At 38.1% G+C, this 16,738-nt stretch overlaps 1 protein-coding gene across 2 annotated transcripts in view; it reads left to right on the forward strand.

Annotated features, from left to right (window-relative positions):
- Positions 1–4,263: 4,263 nt before the first annotated feature.
- aclyb (ATP citrate lyase b) overlaps positions 4,264–16,738 on the forward strand; it is a 50,588-nt gene continuing 38,113 nt past the window's right edge. The window contains exons 1-4 of one of the 2 annotated variants that reach the window (XM_079596418.1): positions 4,264–4,413; positions 7,829–8,005; positions 8,090–8,212; positions 13,363–13,425. In XM_079596418.1, coding sequence (XP_079452544.1) covers positions 7,847–8,005; positions 8,090–8,212; positions 13,363–13,425 — 345 coding nt within the window. In that variant the 5' untranslated portion in view covers positions 4,264–4,413; positions 7,829–7,846. The remainder of the gene's footprint in view (positions 4,414–7,828; positions 8,006–8,089; positions 8,213–13,362; positions 13,426–16,738) is intronic. The other variant, XM_079596417.1, reaches the window with a different exon arrangement.

Below are 16,738 nucleotides of genomic sequence, written 5' to 3' on the forward strand. Positions count from 1 at the left end.
TTTCCCCCCGGTCATGATGCTTCCACAAGTCATTAAGTCATTGAATGGATCAGGGAGAGCAAGTGTGCAGTGATGTTAATAGCCCCCCTCTGGAAGACCCAATTATGGTTCTCCGAGTTGGCGCAGATGATAGAAACAGCCCCATGGCTGATACCGCTGAGAAAGAACCTCCTCAAGCAGGCAGACGGGATGATTTGGTATCCCTCTCCAGACTTGTGGGCCCTCCACGTATGCCCCCTCAACGGGTACCCGGGTGCCTCTCGGATAGGGTGCTGAAAATCATCACTGAAGCAAGAGCACCTTCAACAAGGCGCCTCGATGCACAGAAATGGACAGTATTTTCCAGCTGGTGCGCTGCACGAAGCCTGGATCCTTTCTCATGTGAATGCCAAGCATACTCGCCTTTTTACAAGAGCTTCTGGAAGTGGGTCGTACCCCCTCCACGCTCAGAGTGTATGTGGCGGCCATAACAGCATCTCACACTCTTGTGGCCGGTTATCCACTAGGAAGAAACGACCTTGTCGTGTGCTTCCTTAAAGGGGAAAGGAGGCTAAACCCTCCACGTCCCCTTTCTGTGCCTATCTGAGACCTCTCCACAGTCCTGGAAGCCATGAAGGGTGCCCCATTTGAGCCGCTGAGGTCCACAGACCTAAAGCACATCTCGTTCAAAACCGTTCTCTTGTTGGCACTCGCGTCAGTCAAACGAGTCGGTGACTACCAAGCGCTGTCAGTTAGCGCTTCCTGCCTTGAGTTTGGGCCTAACGACTCCAGAGTCGTCCTTAAGCCAAGGCACGGTTACGTCCCTAAAGTGCTCTCGACTCCGTTCAGAGCGCAGGTTATTTTGCTGGTAGCTCTTTCCTCGCCAGACGACGAGAGAGACGCAAATTTACTATGCCCTGTCAGGGCTCTCAGAATCTATCTGGAGCGTTCTGCCTCATTCAGACAGTCAGAACAGCTTTTTGTATGTTTTGGTGGCCGCACTAAAGGGCTTGCTGTCACAAAGCAGAGACTATCGCGCTGGATAGTGGATGCTATCGCGCTGGCTTATGAGTCTAAGGGCCTCCATTGCCCCTTAGGCGTCAGGGCCCATTCCACAAGAAGTATGGCCTCGTCTTGGGCTTGGTCAAGTGGAATACCTATTCAAGATATTTGTGAGGCGGCCGGCTGTGCCTCGCCGTCCACATTTATAAAGTTTTATAACTTGGAAGTGCCAGCTTTGCAAGCGAGGGTTCTTTCAGTATAACAGTGAAACACATTCCCCCTAGCCTAGGGCTCGACTCTTGTCTGGTTATGGCCACTTGAACTAAGGTTCTTATATATTTCCTATATGAAGCCTGTTACGACCGGCTTATATTAGGACTCACTCATACTTAACTCTTATTGAGTCTCAGGCAGCTGCCTTGGGCTATAGTAGGAGCGAAGTTACCACGCACAGCGTTTTGAAGGGGGTTCCCATAGCGCAAGCTAGTATTACGCAATACGAGAGACCTCTCGAAAGAGAACTACTCGGTTACTAACGTAACCTCAGTTCCCAGAGATGAGGGAACGAGTATTGTTTATCCCACCGTGCTACTGTGCTGTGATCTGGGATCGCTTCAGTCAATTTAACCTGGATTTCCTAGGCGAGGTCTGGTCCCTTTATAGTCATGGACCACGCCCATTCTGGCGGGCTCTGACATGTCAGGGCGCGAAGTACCCTGATTGGTTCCTGCGTCTGAGCCGCCTCGCCATAGGTTTGTGCAGTTGCCACAGCACAGCCAATGACCACGCTCGCGCTCATATGTGTCTGCTGTGCAGCTACACTGCGTTTTGAAAAAATTGCTTCAGTGTTCTTGAGAAAATACGTTTTCCCATAGCGTAAGCTTTTCTTACGCAATATTTGTTCCCTCATCTCAGGGAACGTTAGTAACCGAGTCATTTTTTAAATTAATGCCAGAGGTTTACATGATCTTTTGAAAAGGAAATCCTTATTTTTATATTGTAAAGGAAAGGGCGTCGATTTTTATTTATTTTTATACATGCTAGAAACGCATGCTTGTAAGGAAGATGGAAAAGTTCTGGAGAAGTCAATGGAGAAATGACATATGGTTCTCACATTTCAGCAATAGATCTGCAGGGGTCGCTATACTAAAAGGAAAATTCAGAGGTCAGGTTCTTAGGCACGAAATTGATTGTTTGGGAAGAATGGTAATATTGCATGTTAACATTGATCAAACTCATTACAATTTTCTGAATTCATATGCCACCAATAATAGACAGCTTAATGAAACATTTTTCAAAAATATATAAATTAAATTTAAACGAGTCATAACTAAATTTCCCTCAGCAAAAATAGTATGGGGAGGTGATTTCAATAGTGTATTTGATGAGGATTTGGATAGATGGCCATCAAGAAGCCATGAAACTCGTTGTGAAATCAGAAATGTATGTACCCGTGTTGGCTAGTTGATATCTGGCGACTCAAAAATCCAGACAAAAGAATGTACACATGGAGCAACAAAGATTATTCCAAACAGTCACGCATTGATTTTTTCCTAATATCACATGAACTGGAACAGTGTGTCCAGATGGTTTCTATAGAGCCCACAATCTGAACTGACCATAAGGGTATTACACTCTTGATACATATTTATGGTCCAGATGAATCTAAATTAAAAAGGGGTTATTTGAAATTGAATAAAAAGTTATTAGATGATAACAGTTTTAAACTGATGGTATCAAAGTTAATTGATAAGCACTGGTCTCAGGCTAAAATAACAAATGTTTATGGAGAACATTGGGAAATAATGAAATTCAAAATTAGGAACCTAGCTATTTCAATAAGGGAAATCGATTGCTTCAGTTAAAAGACAAAAATAATACATTGTTGTCATAGAAATGATGCGCCTATCAAGTAAAGAAAATTTGAGCACAGGAACTAATGGATTTATCATTATTACAAGTACAATTGGATAACATGTATCAAGAAAAAGCAGAGGGTGCATTTATCAGATCAAGACATAAATGGTTGGAACTGGGGGAAAGAAATACTACTTTTTTAATTTGGAAAAAATAAATGGTGAATTGACCTCTATAAACAAATTACAGTCACAGACGATGAAAAAAAGATATCACAGTTTGTTACTCAGTTTTACAAAAGTCAGTACGCTCCCAACTTTGTGTCTTCAGATCTGAATGACTTTCTAGATAATGTTTTAGATAAAGCCAAAGTTATTTAGGATGATTTTAAATTGTTTTGTGGTGGTGATTTAAGGTTGGAGGAAGTTAAAGTGTATTGGCAACCTTAAAGATAATCGTTCTCCAGGTAATGATGTACTTGTCAGTGAGTTTTATAAAGTGTTTCGGCTGCTTTTTCGTATACAATCTATTGAAAAAGGGGAACTGCCCTCCTCTTTAAAACAAGGTGTTATTACATTAATTCCAAAGCCAAACAAAAACATTCTTTGCTTAGAGAATTGGAGACCCATTCGTCTATTAAATAATGACGCCAAATTATTTGCTTTAATCTTTGCCAAAAGACTAAAAAAAGGATTAGAAAATATTATAGATGAGGAACAGACTGGATTTATTCAAGGAAGGCACATTAATAATAATATTAGATTGATACTTGATATGGTAGACTACAATGATTATGTTTTAGATGATAGTTTTATCTTATTTATTGATTTTCACAAGGCATTTGATACACAAGGCAAAATACCAAGGCAATTTTCATTTATTTTTTCATTGCATACAAAAATATTTTGGATTGATGTGGAGCGTTTAATTAAGAAAAAAAAATATTGATTTACAGCTGAGTGGATATGACATAATGATACAATGATTATGGATTGAGAAAGATAAGGCATCATACAATTGATATTAATGGGGAAGTTTCACATTCATAATTTCATGCTTTAAAAATTATTTTAAGCTTTATTGTTCTGTTTTGTGTAATTGCACAAGTAAAAAGGCAATTAGAGCTTATAGCATTGTAAGCAGGTATGATGCTGTATATATAGTAGCTCCCTTTTTCTGTTGTTTGTAAAAAAAAATGTCTTGTCCTCTGGCACTGTTCTTATTTTATTTTACTTTATTTACTTTGTATTTGTTTTTACTTTAGCAGAAATCATTAATTAAAAGCAACATAGAAAAATATTGGCAAGAGACTTTGGATAGCCTACAGATAATAAAGGTAGAGAATACTACAATTACATATTTTCAATTAAAGTTATTAACATGAAACTGGTCTTTGGATATAGTAGCCATGATTTGACACGCTCCAATGTAGGTGGCAGTATGCATCTTTGACGATGGTCTGTAACCCGCCAGGAAACTACAGAAGAAGAAGAACACATCACCATCCTGCAGCAGGACTGTAATCGCGTTTGACAGTTGCGAACTTCAAGAGCGTCAGACTTTGTGTTTTGCCCGGTAAGGTTTGGCTTTATTTGGCCGGGCTTATATGTTGTTCCTGGACGCGCGACAAACTCTATATTCGACGCGTGTCTACAGTGTAGACCGCGTCATTAAATATAATGGGAGTGTTTGTCCCGTGGCTAGGTTTCCTAATTTGTAATGTGTGACGGGCCATTCTGTGTCCATTAGGAGAAGGATATATATATATGTAAAATTGTATTATATTATATATTTATATATAAAACCTTTATTCTAGAATACAGCTGAAAATGTCAGTGTTTTGCCCTAATTCTTATCAGCTGAAATTGTCAGTGTTTTGCCTTAATTCTGACCCGTGATCACCACAAACAAGCACCAAACCTATGGCAGGGCTGAGAATATAAAAGATCAGATTCAGGAAGTAGCCTATAAACAGGTTTATTTTGGGCTTTTCATGTAATGCAGCTGTGTTTATCAAACATTGCCCAATAAGTGCATACATGTACATAGGCTATAGTGTAAATGTTATATTTTTAAAGGACATATTACAGATATCACTTTGTAATTCTTTAGCACTCACGTAAGTTACCTTGGTACTGTTGCCTACCATGTTCGTGTGTTATGGTATTCAGTAACGTTACTCAAAGCAGGGCCTTGAGGGGAAATACTTTATATTCTTGATGTTGTTCTGTTCAAAATGGAGAATTCTTATATTTGATGGAATATCAGTTTACATTTTTTTTAAACACATACATTTAAATCAATGTAAGAATTTCACATGAAAGATGATGCATACATTTATAAAGATTGGTTAAAGAAGCTCTTGGAAATCAGTTTAAGGTGGCAAGCATCGCCCGGTAATGGAAAAGTTAATGTCTGTCATTAATCAGAATGTGGTCCTACATTTTTCACTGTGCTCCCAATTTTTTTAAATCAGGAGCACAAGTGCTTCTTAAATAAAACATAGATGTAGAGCCTTGCACCAAAGATAAAAAAATACCTGTGAACCCACTCTGTAACAGTTTGATTACTTATTAATTTATACAGTTTTAATTAGTTATCGACCTATACACAAATATACACATTTTCAACAAGTCTTTGAATATCTAATAAATAATTTATGATAAACCGATAGCATGTACTCTGTGTGTGATGGTCTGTCCATTAAATATTATATAAAATAATTATAAATTTCATTTATACAAATTATGCATGTGTTATTATTTTCTAGGCTATCTTTACTATTAAATATTGCAATATCATATAGGCCTATCAGCTTTGTACTGTATCTGCCATCGTCCTGACGGCCACCCTGCTAGATATTGGCATCGGCTATCCAAAAAAAAATCCATATCGGTAGACCTCTAATTTTATTTATAAAAGTAAAATTTAAAATAATGAAACATTTATACTTACATTTACACTAAAGGCCCTGATATACTCACGGCTAAGTTTTTATTAGTTTTTTGCTTGGGGGTACAAAGAAGTTTGTGACCACATATTAACATATTCATCTAAACGCCGCTCTCAGCACTGTTAGAGAACATCCCGACGCCGCCCACACTGCAGAGCGAATATCAATCCTTTTAGGTACCTTCTTAAAAGACCTTGGTAGTTATCATAACTCTTCTAAAAACACTCCTTTCCTGCCTCCTTTCCAATTACAAACTGATGCCTCCAAAAAATGTCTAATCTGTAGATATTTCCAAAATGACCTCAGCCTTATAAATTAAAAGAAAATAAACTACTAAATAAGTCCTTTAGAGTATGTATTCCACTTCTTTATACCATTGTCCCCAAAACAGATGTTTTGTCTCCTCTAGAGTTGCACGCTTATTATTATTATAAATTTTTGCCAAACTGTGCAGCCCTACAAACAAGTACAGCAAAGCTGAAATGTTTTTTGTTTTTGTTTTAAATCACATTTAAACTCGCAAACTCAAATATCATTATCACCTTTTCAGTCTAGCAGTTCCATTGTTACAGAGCAAATTTTCAAGCCTGAATGTGATCATTGAGCAGTAGCTTTTTTTAGTTTTGGGCATTTCTTTGCCTTTTTTCAGATCAGTGCCATGGGACCCACATTTCCCCATGGTCATTAGGTCACGAACCAGATTTAAAATTTGAACCGAGCAAATTTATTTCTCAAAAATGGTTGACACTTGACACACACGTACCGTCTCACTAACATACACATACTGAATATTACTAACATTGATGAAAAAACAGTATAAAGTAAGGCTATTACATAGCAGTCGCAAACTAGTTTTTGTAAATACAATAAAAATAGTAAGTTGGAATGAGCCACCACAGTCATAAAAAATATAGATAACACAAAATGGTAAATACACAACACTAACATGAACTATTAATAAAAAAAACATGGACACTGTTCCTGATGAATAGAATGAGCATCATAACTGCAAGCAAATCCTTTCCAGCTAACACATAATGTACCAGTTATGTAATTTATTGGTACTTTTTGGTAATTCCATGACTTACTAACATAAGTCACCAATAAGTACGATGCTGCATGCCTGTAATTCCATTTGCTTTTTATATAGCGAAGTGATATACAGCTTGTGCCGCATGATGTATAGTTTTAGCATCGATATTGCTTTGTGCGCATCCATGATAGTCACATCGCAGGATGTGCGATGTCAAGTATAGGGATCGTGATCTGTTCACGTGAACACGTGGACGTAGTTGATCCGGAACACGTGATTCGCTGATTAATTGCAAAATTGAACCATCATAGAGTGAAAGTTTATCAATTGCAAGCAAAAGTCAAAGTCAGAATGCCCGTTTCGACGAGTATCCTCGTAAACGCAGCCGGTTATGTGTTGTTAACAAGAAAATGGATGCATATCATGATTAAAACAGCCCATGATTATAACCGCAGCTGTTTGTGTCACCAATGTTAATCAAACAACAAAAGAGAAAGAGAAAAACACTTTTGTAGCTTTAACAAAGATAAATTGTATTAATTATATTTAATTCATACAGTAAAAACCACTGTTATTTTACATTTGATTATTCAATATCTGTACCTGAGTTTAGATTACCTGAAAAACTAAAAGCACGCTTATATAATTTGTATCTTTGTTCTGTTTTTTTAATCTATACTTTTAATTTGTTTATGATAATTCTTTTTAAAATGTTATTTCCTCTCCAAACTAGTTGACTCAGTCACGTATTCTGATACTGAGATAAAGGAGTGTGTCTGAGTGCTTTGGCAAAATGAGTTGTTAAAATTGTCACTAGAGACGACAAAACATTTGATGAATAAGAATGCTTAAGATGCTTTAGACAAATTGCATACCCAACAGTATTGTGGACTTCACAAAAATGTTTAGTTTACACAGTGCAGTGCAATCCTAATTAAAAGGAGTGGATTTTCAATTTAAGCTTGAGTTTGTAAAAGCCCTGATTTTTTTCTGTTTTTCTGTAGCAAGTGTTCTCGGCAGTGATGTCTGCTAAGGCCATTTCTGAGCAGACGGGAAAAGAGTTCCTGTATAAATACATCTGCACCACGGCAGCTGTGCAAAATCGTTTCCGCTGCGCCACCTTCACTGCAGACACCGTCTGGGACCGTCTTGCACAGGACCACCCATGGCTGCTAACAGAAGTGAGTATACAGTATGTCTTGGTTTTCGGTTCCGTAATATTGTATCGTTTTCAGTGTAATATATTTGTCTGTTTCTCCGTGCAGAGGCTGATTGTGAAACCAGATCAGCTGATCAAACGCAGGGGGAAGCTGGGATTGGTTGCAGTTGACCTGACCCTCGAGGGTGTCCAGGAATGGCTGAAATCACATATGATGACAGAAATCACAGTAGGCCTTTTAAAATGTTTGTATTTGTATCCAACTTGAGTAACTGATTTTCTCTCAAGTTTATTAATGTTGTACACTATACTTATTACTAGAGCTGCAAGGCACCAAGAATCTGTTAATACGATACATATCACGATACAGGGGTTATTATACGACATATTGAGATTTATTGCAATTGAAAGAAAGGCGATTGATTGTGATATTTCTTGTTTTGTTTTTTTTAGAAAGAAAATCTAATAAATCTATCACCAAACATAATATTGTGAAATGCACGTGTATTTTGACAACCCTACTTATTACATCTACAAAATACAGAATACTTTTTCTGGCAGACATTTATATATTTTGAATCTATGTCGCATTTTAAAAAGCCCCATTGCAGGTCAAATTAAATGAATTGCTTCTTACATAAAACTTATGACATTGAAAAAAAGCCTGATGGCAAATTTGAGATCATTATATAAAAATAATAAAATCTAGGAAGCATGCAACAACCTTGAACTTATAAATGTCTTTGTAACAAAGTTCGTTGTTATAGGAAGACGGAGGCGGGAACCGGCGAACATTCAAAGACGTTAATGATGACATAAAATAAAACAAATACAAAACGAAAGTAAAGACGGTAGCCCCTCACGGTCGACTGCCGCCACACATACTAAAACAAAACACAACATAAACTTAGGCCTGTTCCCCTCTTGATCTCCACTGTCGTCGCTCCTCCTTTTATGCTTCTGCTCCTCCGTGAGAGATATGAGACCGGTGCATCGCGCAGGTGTCGCTCATTATCAATCACACCACCGGCCTTGCGCCGTCCTCCCATGGCCCTCGACCTCGTCCTGCTCACCACACACCCCCATCGCCCCTCGCAGGCCGGGGGGTACACCCGAGACTGCGCTCTACCACCCCAGTGGCAGTGCTGTTTATGCTGCACGACTCTGCATTTGTCGCTTTTAGTCGAATTGATCCGAGATGCGAGTGCCATTTGCTCGAACATGACCAGTCATTTACGCAGTCATCACCCGGGTGTTGATAGCGCACGAGCGCAGGCGAGACCTAAGCAGCACACGTTGCTATCTGTGTTTAAACTAAACTCATTTAAACCTTGCCAATTTAAACATTCAAGAGCAAGACACAAAGAGAACTCGTGCACGCTGTGAAGATTTGTGTGTGTGTGCGTGCACTCACCCGAAGTGCACACGTCTCAGACAGCGTGCAAATATTGAGTTCTCTTTCAAGTCTTGAGCTTGAATGGACAAATTCACACAAAAAATGTCAACATGTCTGTCTTGATGAGTATCCTAGCAGACTTCGGGCCCTATCTTGCTCCTAGCGCAAATACGCTGTATGTACTGTATGTATGTATGTATCATTCCTATTTTGCACCCGATGCACAGCAGACTTTTCCCTCCACAGACGCACATCTGTAAATTAGGGAATAAACTTGCGCTCAGGGGTGCGTTTCAGCAAAAAGAGGCGTGTTCCGGCACAAACGTTCCCTGGTGCTATGTTGCAGTTTCAAAAAACAATTCTGCCACAGACTAGTCTAAAGTCAGTGGTGCGTTATTCAGATGCTATTTTAAGGGCGCATGCTTGGCCATAATGTAGAGTGTGCACAACGCGCATACTCTTTGCTTCTCATCTACACGGACGCAGCAGTTCCCTTTTTTGCAAACCATACATAATTACAAGGAAAAATATTACCACACGAGGGAGATCATTGTGGTGTCCATGAAGATGTGAGAAAATAGGAATAAATCTAGCTTACACATTTACCCAAATTATTCAGGCTAATTGTAGTAATGATGGATCAAACCTGTTTGATAAATAGTGGCAAAACACATAGGTAAATAAGGACATTTGACAAAGTGGGTTGTCCGTCAAGAACCAGGAAACAAAATTCTGAAGACTGCGAAATCACCTTTACCATCATCTGGTAGACCATCACGCAGTTGCGTGCGCCTGGCAATTCCGCCGTTATAATAGCAATCCGCCATGGAACAAGCGCGTCTGCTCTTAAAGGGAATGTGAGAGGACGCTCTGATTGATTTATTGCACGCTACGCCCAAACCACACCTATATGTATAGTCATGTAGCTACTTCAGACCAACCCATTTTAGATTTGCGTCAGGCGCAAGAGTCATTTACCGAGATCCGCCCACAAAGTTACTTGCGTTTCGCGTTTGATACTTGCGTTTCAGGTTGTTAAAATAGGGCCTATAGTCTGTTATGCTTTAAGTGAACTTATACAGTTGAGAAAGACAACGCATATGTAACAGTATCAGTATTTTCTATCCATGCATTATGTCTTAAAGGGACAGCAGCCTAATATTCCTGCTGTCTGTGTTTTTAATGTTAATATAACAACAAAAGACAAGGAAATCCCTCGCTGCTCTGGTTCGAATAGCTTTTAATAAGGATTAATCTTTAATTTTTTAATGTAAGACCTACCAGAAAAACCTGAAAAGCACTGTTTATTTTATTAGTATATTTGCTATTGTATTTATTTTTGCTGTTGCTTGAAGTTAGATTATTTGTTTGTATTTTCTTTACTTTTATTTGAAAGTAGTCCTTTTTTCCCTGAACATAACACATACCGAACCGTACCGAAACTGTGAGCCTAAAACTGTGATACAAACCGAACCATGAGCAAATTGAACCGTTTCACCCCTAGTTTACAAGTTTCATAGAAAGAGAATGATGTGCGCTAATCAGTCGCTGTAGGAATATTTTAATGGTGGCAGACCAAGTAGCTCAACACAAGAGGCAATGCAAACGCAAAGAGATTAAATAAAACGTCATCATGTTTTAAAGGAGAGCGACTTGATTAAATGATTGGAAATAATGGATGATGAGCAGAGAACGGGAACAACACTCTGAGTCATTTACAATTACACACCCACCACAGGTGTAGAGTGCACTGTGCAAACTCAGAATACCCCTCAGCATACCTCAGTTTAAATAGATTTTGTGTGTGGGGTGGGTGGGGGATGGGGTGTTTGGGTTCAAGGATGTTTAGATAACTATAAAAGAATGTTCACTTTAAAAAAAAAATGTTTAGCTCATACATCTCAGTTTAAATGTTTCAGTTTGTTTTATATTATATTATAAAACCTGGTAAATCATTTATCTCACAAAGGGGAATTCATGTAGCCTGGTTCTACCATTTCATTTGTACAGAGAGTCTGGCCTCTCTCCATTGACAAGCGTTAACTTCCTTGAAGGCGGGTCCTCTGTTGAAGTTTAAAACTATTGGATCTGCCCAGAGCCACTCTGGATCTGCCATAACCAATCGCTAACGTTTGGTCGTGACGTATGGCGACTCAAACTAGCGCACAACCTCAACGTCATCGTTCTCAGCCACTCAGCCAGGTAAAAAATAGACCGGAGAAAACCCAAGAATACACCGCAAGCCCAGGCGTATAGTTCTGAAGGAAAATGAAAATTGAGTGGAAGTACGTAGGAGGGCGGAGCCAGGCTAGAATTCATGAGCAATAAGTAAACATTTAATTTTGATGGTTTTATGATGTCTGTCAATAATTGACCATGCAAAAACACATTATGGTTGTCCCAAACCATCTCAGTGTAACTGCTTGATTTTTTTCATATTATACTATTATTTTCATATTATATTAGATTAGATTATTATTATTATTAGATTAATTAACTAATTAATTGCACATTTTTCTGTAATTAATCGTGATTAATTGCACCTAACATTAAAGTTTTTTTTATATATTTTTATGGTGTAATACCTTTACATTTAATCTCTAAAATAATGTAGAAACAACATAAAGACAGTATATTTTAAATATTTGTTAAATGGCATATTTTTACTAAGCACTAGGAATGAAGGCCAGTATCACTGATAGCAATACTGATGTCTCTATTACATGGATTTTTTCCCCTCAACTTTAGCCATTAATTATAGCCATTCAACATTTCAGTATAATTAAAAGCTATTGATTTTAACATTTAATAGGCTTTAAATGTTCAAACAAATTCTTTATTAAAAGTCACTGGACTACATACAATAATACAGACTTTGTTTTAACATTTTATTATCTGGATGTTTTAGATGTCATGCATCTACATAGACAATTGGCTTTACAAAATATATAACAACATTTAAAGCTACAATATGTAATTTTTTCACCGCTAGGGGTTGCTAACCTCTTACAATAACAAAGGCGTAGGTTGATGATGCATTAAGCGGAATTATGGAACTTGTCATCATGCCGGATGATCTAATAATGTTTATGAGTGAATACATTGATGTTTTTAACATGACTGTGGTATTTGCTAATGAGAGACAGATATTAGCGCCACACGCGAGTCCCGCAGATATAAAGGGATGAGGACATTTCATTCTACCAAACTTCCCGCAAGTGCTGAATTGTCACACAGGTCAGTTTATTAGACGAATGAAACTTGTGAGGTAACGCAGCGCTGTTTCACTTGGTCTACACTATCACACTAAACTGCATTTGAGTGTGTTGAAAGTTACAATGTTATTCTATGTGTTGGTTTGTTTTCTGTATGAGACTAGCCGTATAGATCAACATTAGAATAACATCATATTCTATGTTAGTTTTATGTACATTTGCTCACCTGTCTAATAAAGTACATGCAAGAGCGGCGTCTCATCAAGTCGAAGTTTGTCACGGACGTGGAGCTCTCGGCATCTCGAAAACACCGCGCTGATATTGATCCTCGTTTTAGTTCTCCTTTTGTCCCAAAGTCTGCCTTGCCATGGTCCATAATATTGAAACGAAACAACAGTGTGAGCGTGAACACTTCATAGTCTTCACTACATAAATGATAAATTAAATATAGATTAATCCTTATTAAAGCTACAAACGTTATTCAGTCAAGAGCAGTGAGTGATTTACTCTTTGCTTCCGAAGCTCCTCCGTGAGAGATACGAGAACGGTGCAGCGTGCAGGTGGCGCTCATTATCAATCACGCCACCGGCCTCGCACCGTTCTCTCACGGCTCTCGTCCTGCTTACCACAATGATTCTTAGGGCTTGTTGCATTTCTATTTAGGTGGTATTAAATTTAGCTTCATTAAACCTGCATAAAATCAATAGTCATGACGTTTAAAGAGTACATAAATACTGTTTTTTTTCCTGTTTTTTTCCTGTTCCTCAGGTTGGGAAAGCGAAAGGGATTTTGAAGAACTTCCTCATTGAGCCGTTTGTGCCTCACTATAAGGTATTACAAATTCAGTGTAATTTTATCTTTATCAATATCTTTATAAGGTCATTCCACATTTTTTTTACATAAATGATGATGATAAAGTCAAATATTTCAGTTCATTCATCTATATTTACTATGTTTTTTCTAGTTAACTAACAAGCTATTAGCTGTCAACATGTCAACTCTTTCCTGAGGGAAATGTGATGTCAGGTTGCTATTAATGCATTTCTATGGTTGAAATTTTGATTGGGTGTTTACATGGGAGATGATGCATTTTAGTAAGGTGTACTGTATCTTTCAACATATCTTCTGATGTTCATTCTTCATGTGCTGTAACTAGTACTAAAGAATACAAGATGACCGCTTCACACGCACCATGCTGCCACTTGAACTGAGGGACTGCAGCAATATGGCTCACCACATTAAAAAGTGTAAAAATGACATTTATTATTTGAATTTTGAATAATAAAATTAACTATTTCAAAGTTGAGACTAAAAAATAGCATAGATCACAATATAGGCATTGGTTCAGACCAAATTTTTTATTTAAATTTTACTGCGGTGTCTTAGAATGTGAAGCATAGTCGGACAAGACAGTAGTTCTAGTGAAACTACAAGACAATCTTGGAAAGCTGAATTAAACAACCCAGGTGTTAGATCATGCCAGAATGTTAGATCGGATGGGTCGCCACATCAGAAATATTGAATATATTACAAATGACCCCAGATGCCGAATCCCTGCCAGAAGACATAAGTCTTCTATCAGCCTGAGAGTTTGGCTGAGAAAGCCAGGAAAGAGCAGAAGCAGGAGACGAAGGGATGATAATAAAAAGAGCAGAGTTTATTGAATAATCTTAGTTGCATATGTTTGAATGCTCACTCAGACTTCGTCTGAATGTCTCAATGCTCTGACTTCATCTCTAGATGTTTCCATGCTCAATGCTCAGACTTCATCTGACCAGTACAAATCCAACAAGTGTTATTATACCACAGCAAAAACAATGAAAAAACTACTGCAACATCGTCCTGTGACGTTAAAATCCTTGAAATGGAGATATTCGAATTATCTCGAACTCAAGAAGACAAACATCTCTTCAAACCACACAATCATAAGATTAGACAACAATAGCAAGCATTGCAAGAGCAAGGACATAAATAAAATAAGTATTATAAAATATAAAAACAAAACGACTAAATGAATAATAATAAAAATTATGAATCAATTATATAAAATCAAATAATAATATGAATATGAATAAATTACTAAAAGATAAAACCTAAGATGTCCAATCTGGGATCTTAACATTAATTAAAGGGGTGGTAAAGTATGATTTTACTTTTCTAACTTTAGTTAGAAATGTTGCTGTTTGAGCATAAACAACATCTGCAAAGTTACAATGCTCAAAGTTCAAAGCAAAGGAAGATATTTGCTTTTAAAGAAAAGGACTACAACAAACGGCTGGTAGGGACTACACGACATTCCTTTCTGAGTGACATCAGCAAGCCTAAAATGCACATAAGCCCCGCCCCCCGGAACACGCAGTCCATGTTGAGAATAGGAAAAGTTGTTGTATAAGAGTATTTGTGAGTCAGCTCAAACTTTAGCATCCATCTTTTCACATGCAATAGAAAGTCACTCTGTGTGCATCTCACAACAGTTCCTATACGAGCGATTTGTAGATTACCATGACAGAATATCCTAATTGAAGATAGTTAACTCCACATCAGCAACAAATTCATCAACTAACCTTTTCAGAGACGTCCTGTTGCATTCTACATGTTGTGACTTCTTCTTGAGTCTCTCCATCTTTGTCTGACTCAGTTTTAACATTAAAGACAGAACAGTTTCTGTCATTTTAGTGTGTCTCCGTGAGGTAATCGCAGCTGCTAACACACATGATGAGCTCTTGAAACCCGGCCCTCTGCAGCAGCTCATTTGCATTTAAAGGGCCAGGCACAAAACGGTGCGTTTTTGCAAACCCTCAAAAAGTGACAACTTTAACATGCTATATAAAAATGTCTGTGGGGTATTTTGTGCTAAAACTTCACACACACACTCTGGGGACATCAGATATTTATTTTACATCTTGTGAAAATGGCATTTTACCACCCCTTTAAAAACAAATGCAAATGTGCAATAGGCATGTTGCTATAATCGCAATGATCTAATACTGCAATACTGACAGGCCAACTGCAGAGAATGTTACGGATCTATGAGAGAGAACTCAAGCGCAGAATGAGTGTTAACGGGTTTTATTGAAAGACAGTTGACAAGACGAGAGATGGTGGGTGAGGAGGTGATAACAGTCCAAACAGTAGGCAGGGAACAAAGCACTGGCAAGCTGAGAGGGTGGCAGTTGAGACCAGCCCAAGGTGAACACACTCAGGCAAACGAGGACTCAACAAGGGAGCAGAGAACATGAGGAACAGGAGACAACACTCAGACAAACGAAAACTCGACTAGACAAGAGGGCGTGGTACAGGGAAACAAGGGCTGCGTTTACACTTGGCATTAACATGCGACCTGTATCCGGATGTTGTTGTCCACATACACATTGAAAAGACAAGTGTAAACGCGTTTCTGATCGGAATGTTATCCGATCAGCGTGTCCAGGTCCAGAGGTAGTCGAGGACGCATTGTGATCGGATCTCAGTGTAATGTAAACGCAATCCATCCGTCGTGTCTGCATCAGAGGTGGACGTCATATAAATCTCCCCGTGTGGCTGTCAGAAAATAATGGCCAGACGCAGTTTAGTTTAATTAGACAATTAAACTTATGTGAACCTTACAATAAACTTCAATATTTAAAATAGTTTATATATACTTACATGATACTGTGTGTGTTATTTTTCATTATCTGAACGAGGTGATCGCCTGTACAATCACAGCTGTGAGGCATGAGATCTTAATGAAGAGCGTGCGCTGCTTTGCCAGAGGAATAATGGGAATAAACTTTTTCTTTTTTTATGTTTTAAATGTTGAATGTTTTTGTTTCAGCATGTTTATTAATCTCCCATATATAGTCATTGCATGCTATAACCTTAAACCCCGATGATCGATGATGTGACTTGTACTTAACAGGATCAACCCAGTTATTTTTGTATGATCAACTCTGGAAGTATTCCTTCATTCAAAAAACGTAATTTGATCTAAGACTGGAGATTGCACAGGAAAGTGAGTGAGTGAAAGCAAGTGGGACATTGCTTAATTTGTATCATCTTTACTCTTAATTTGGTGTCGTGCTACTGTACAGACCTAATTTAAATATTATGCAAAAATAGAAATCTGATTGGTTATCCAGATATCCCAGTTATCCAGGTTATTCAG

The sequence above is a fragment of the Phoxinus phoxinus genome (genome assembly GCF_949152265.1).
Source record: "Phoxinus phoxinus genome assembly, chromosome: 21".
Taxonomy (NCBI): Eukaryota; Metazoa; Chordata; class Actinopteri; order Cypriniformes; family Leuciscidae; genus Phoxinus; species Phoxinus phoxinus.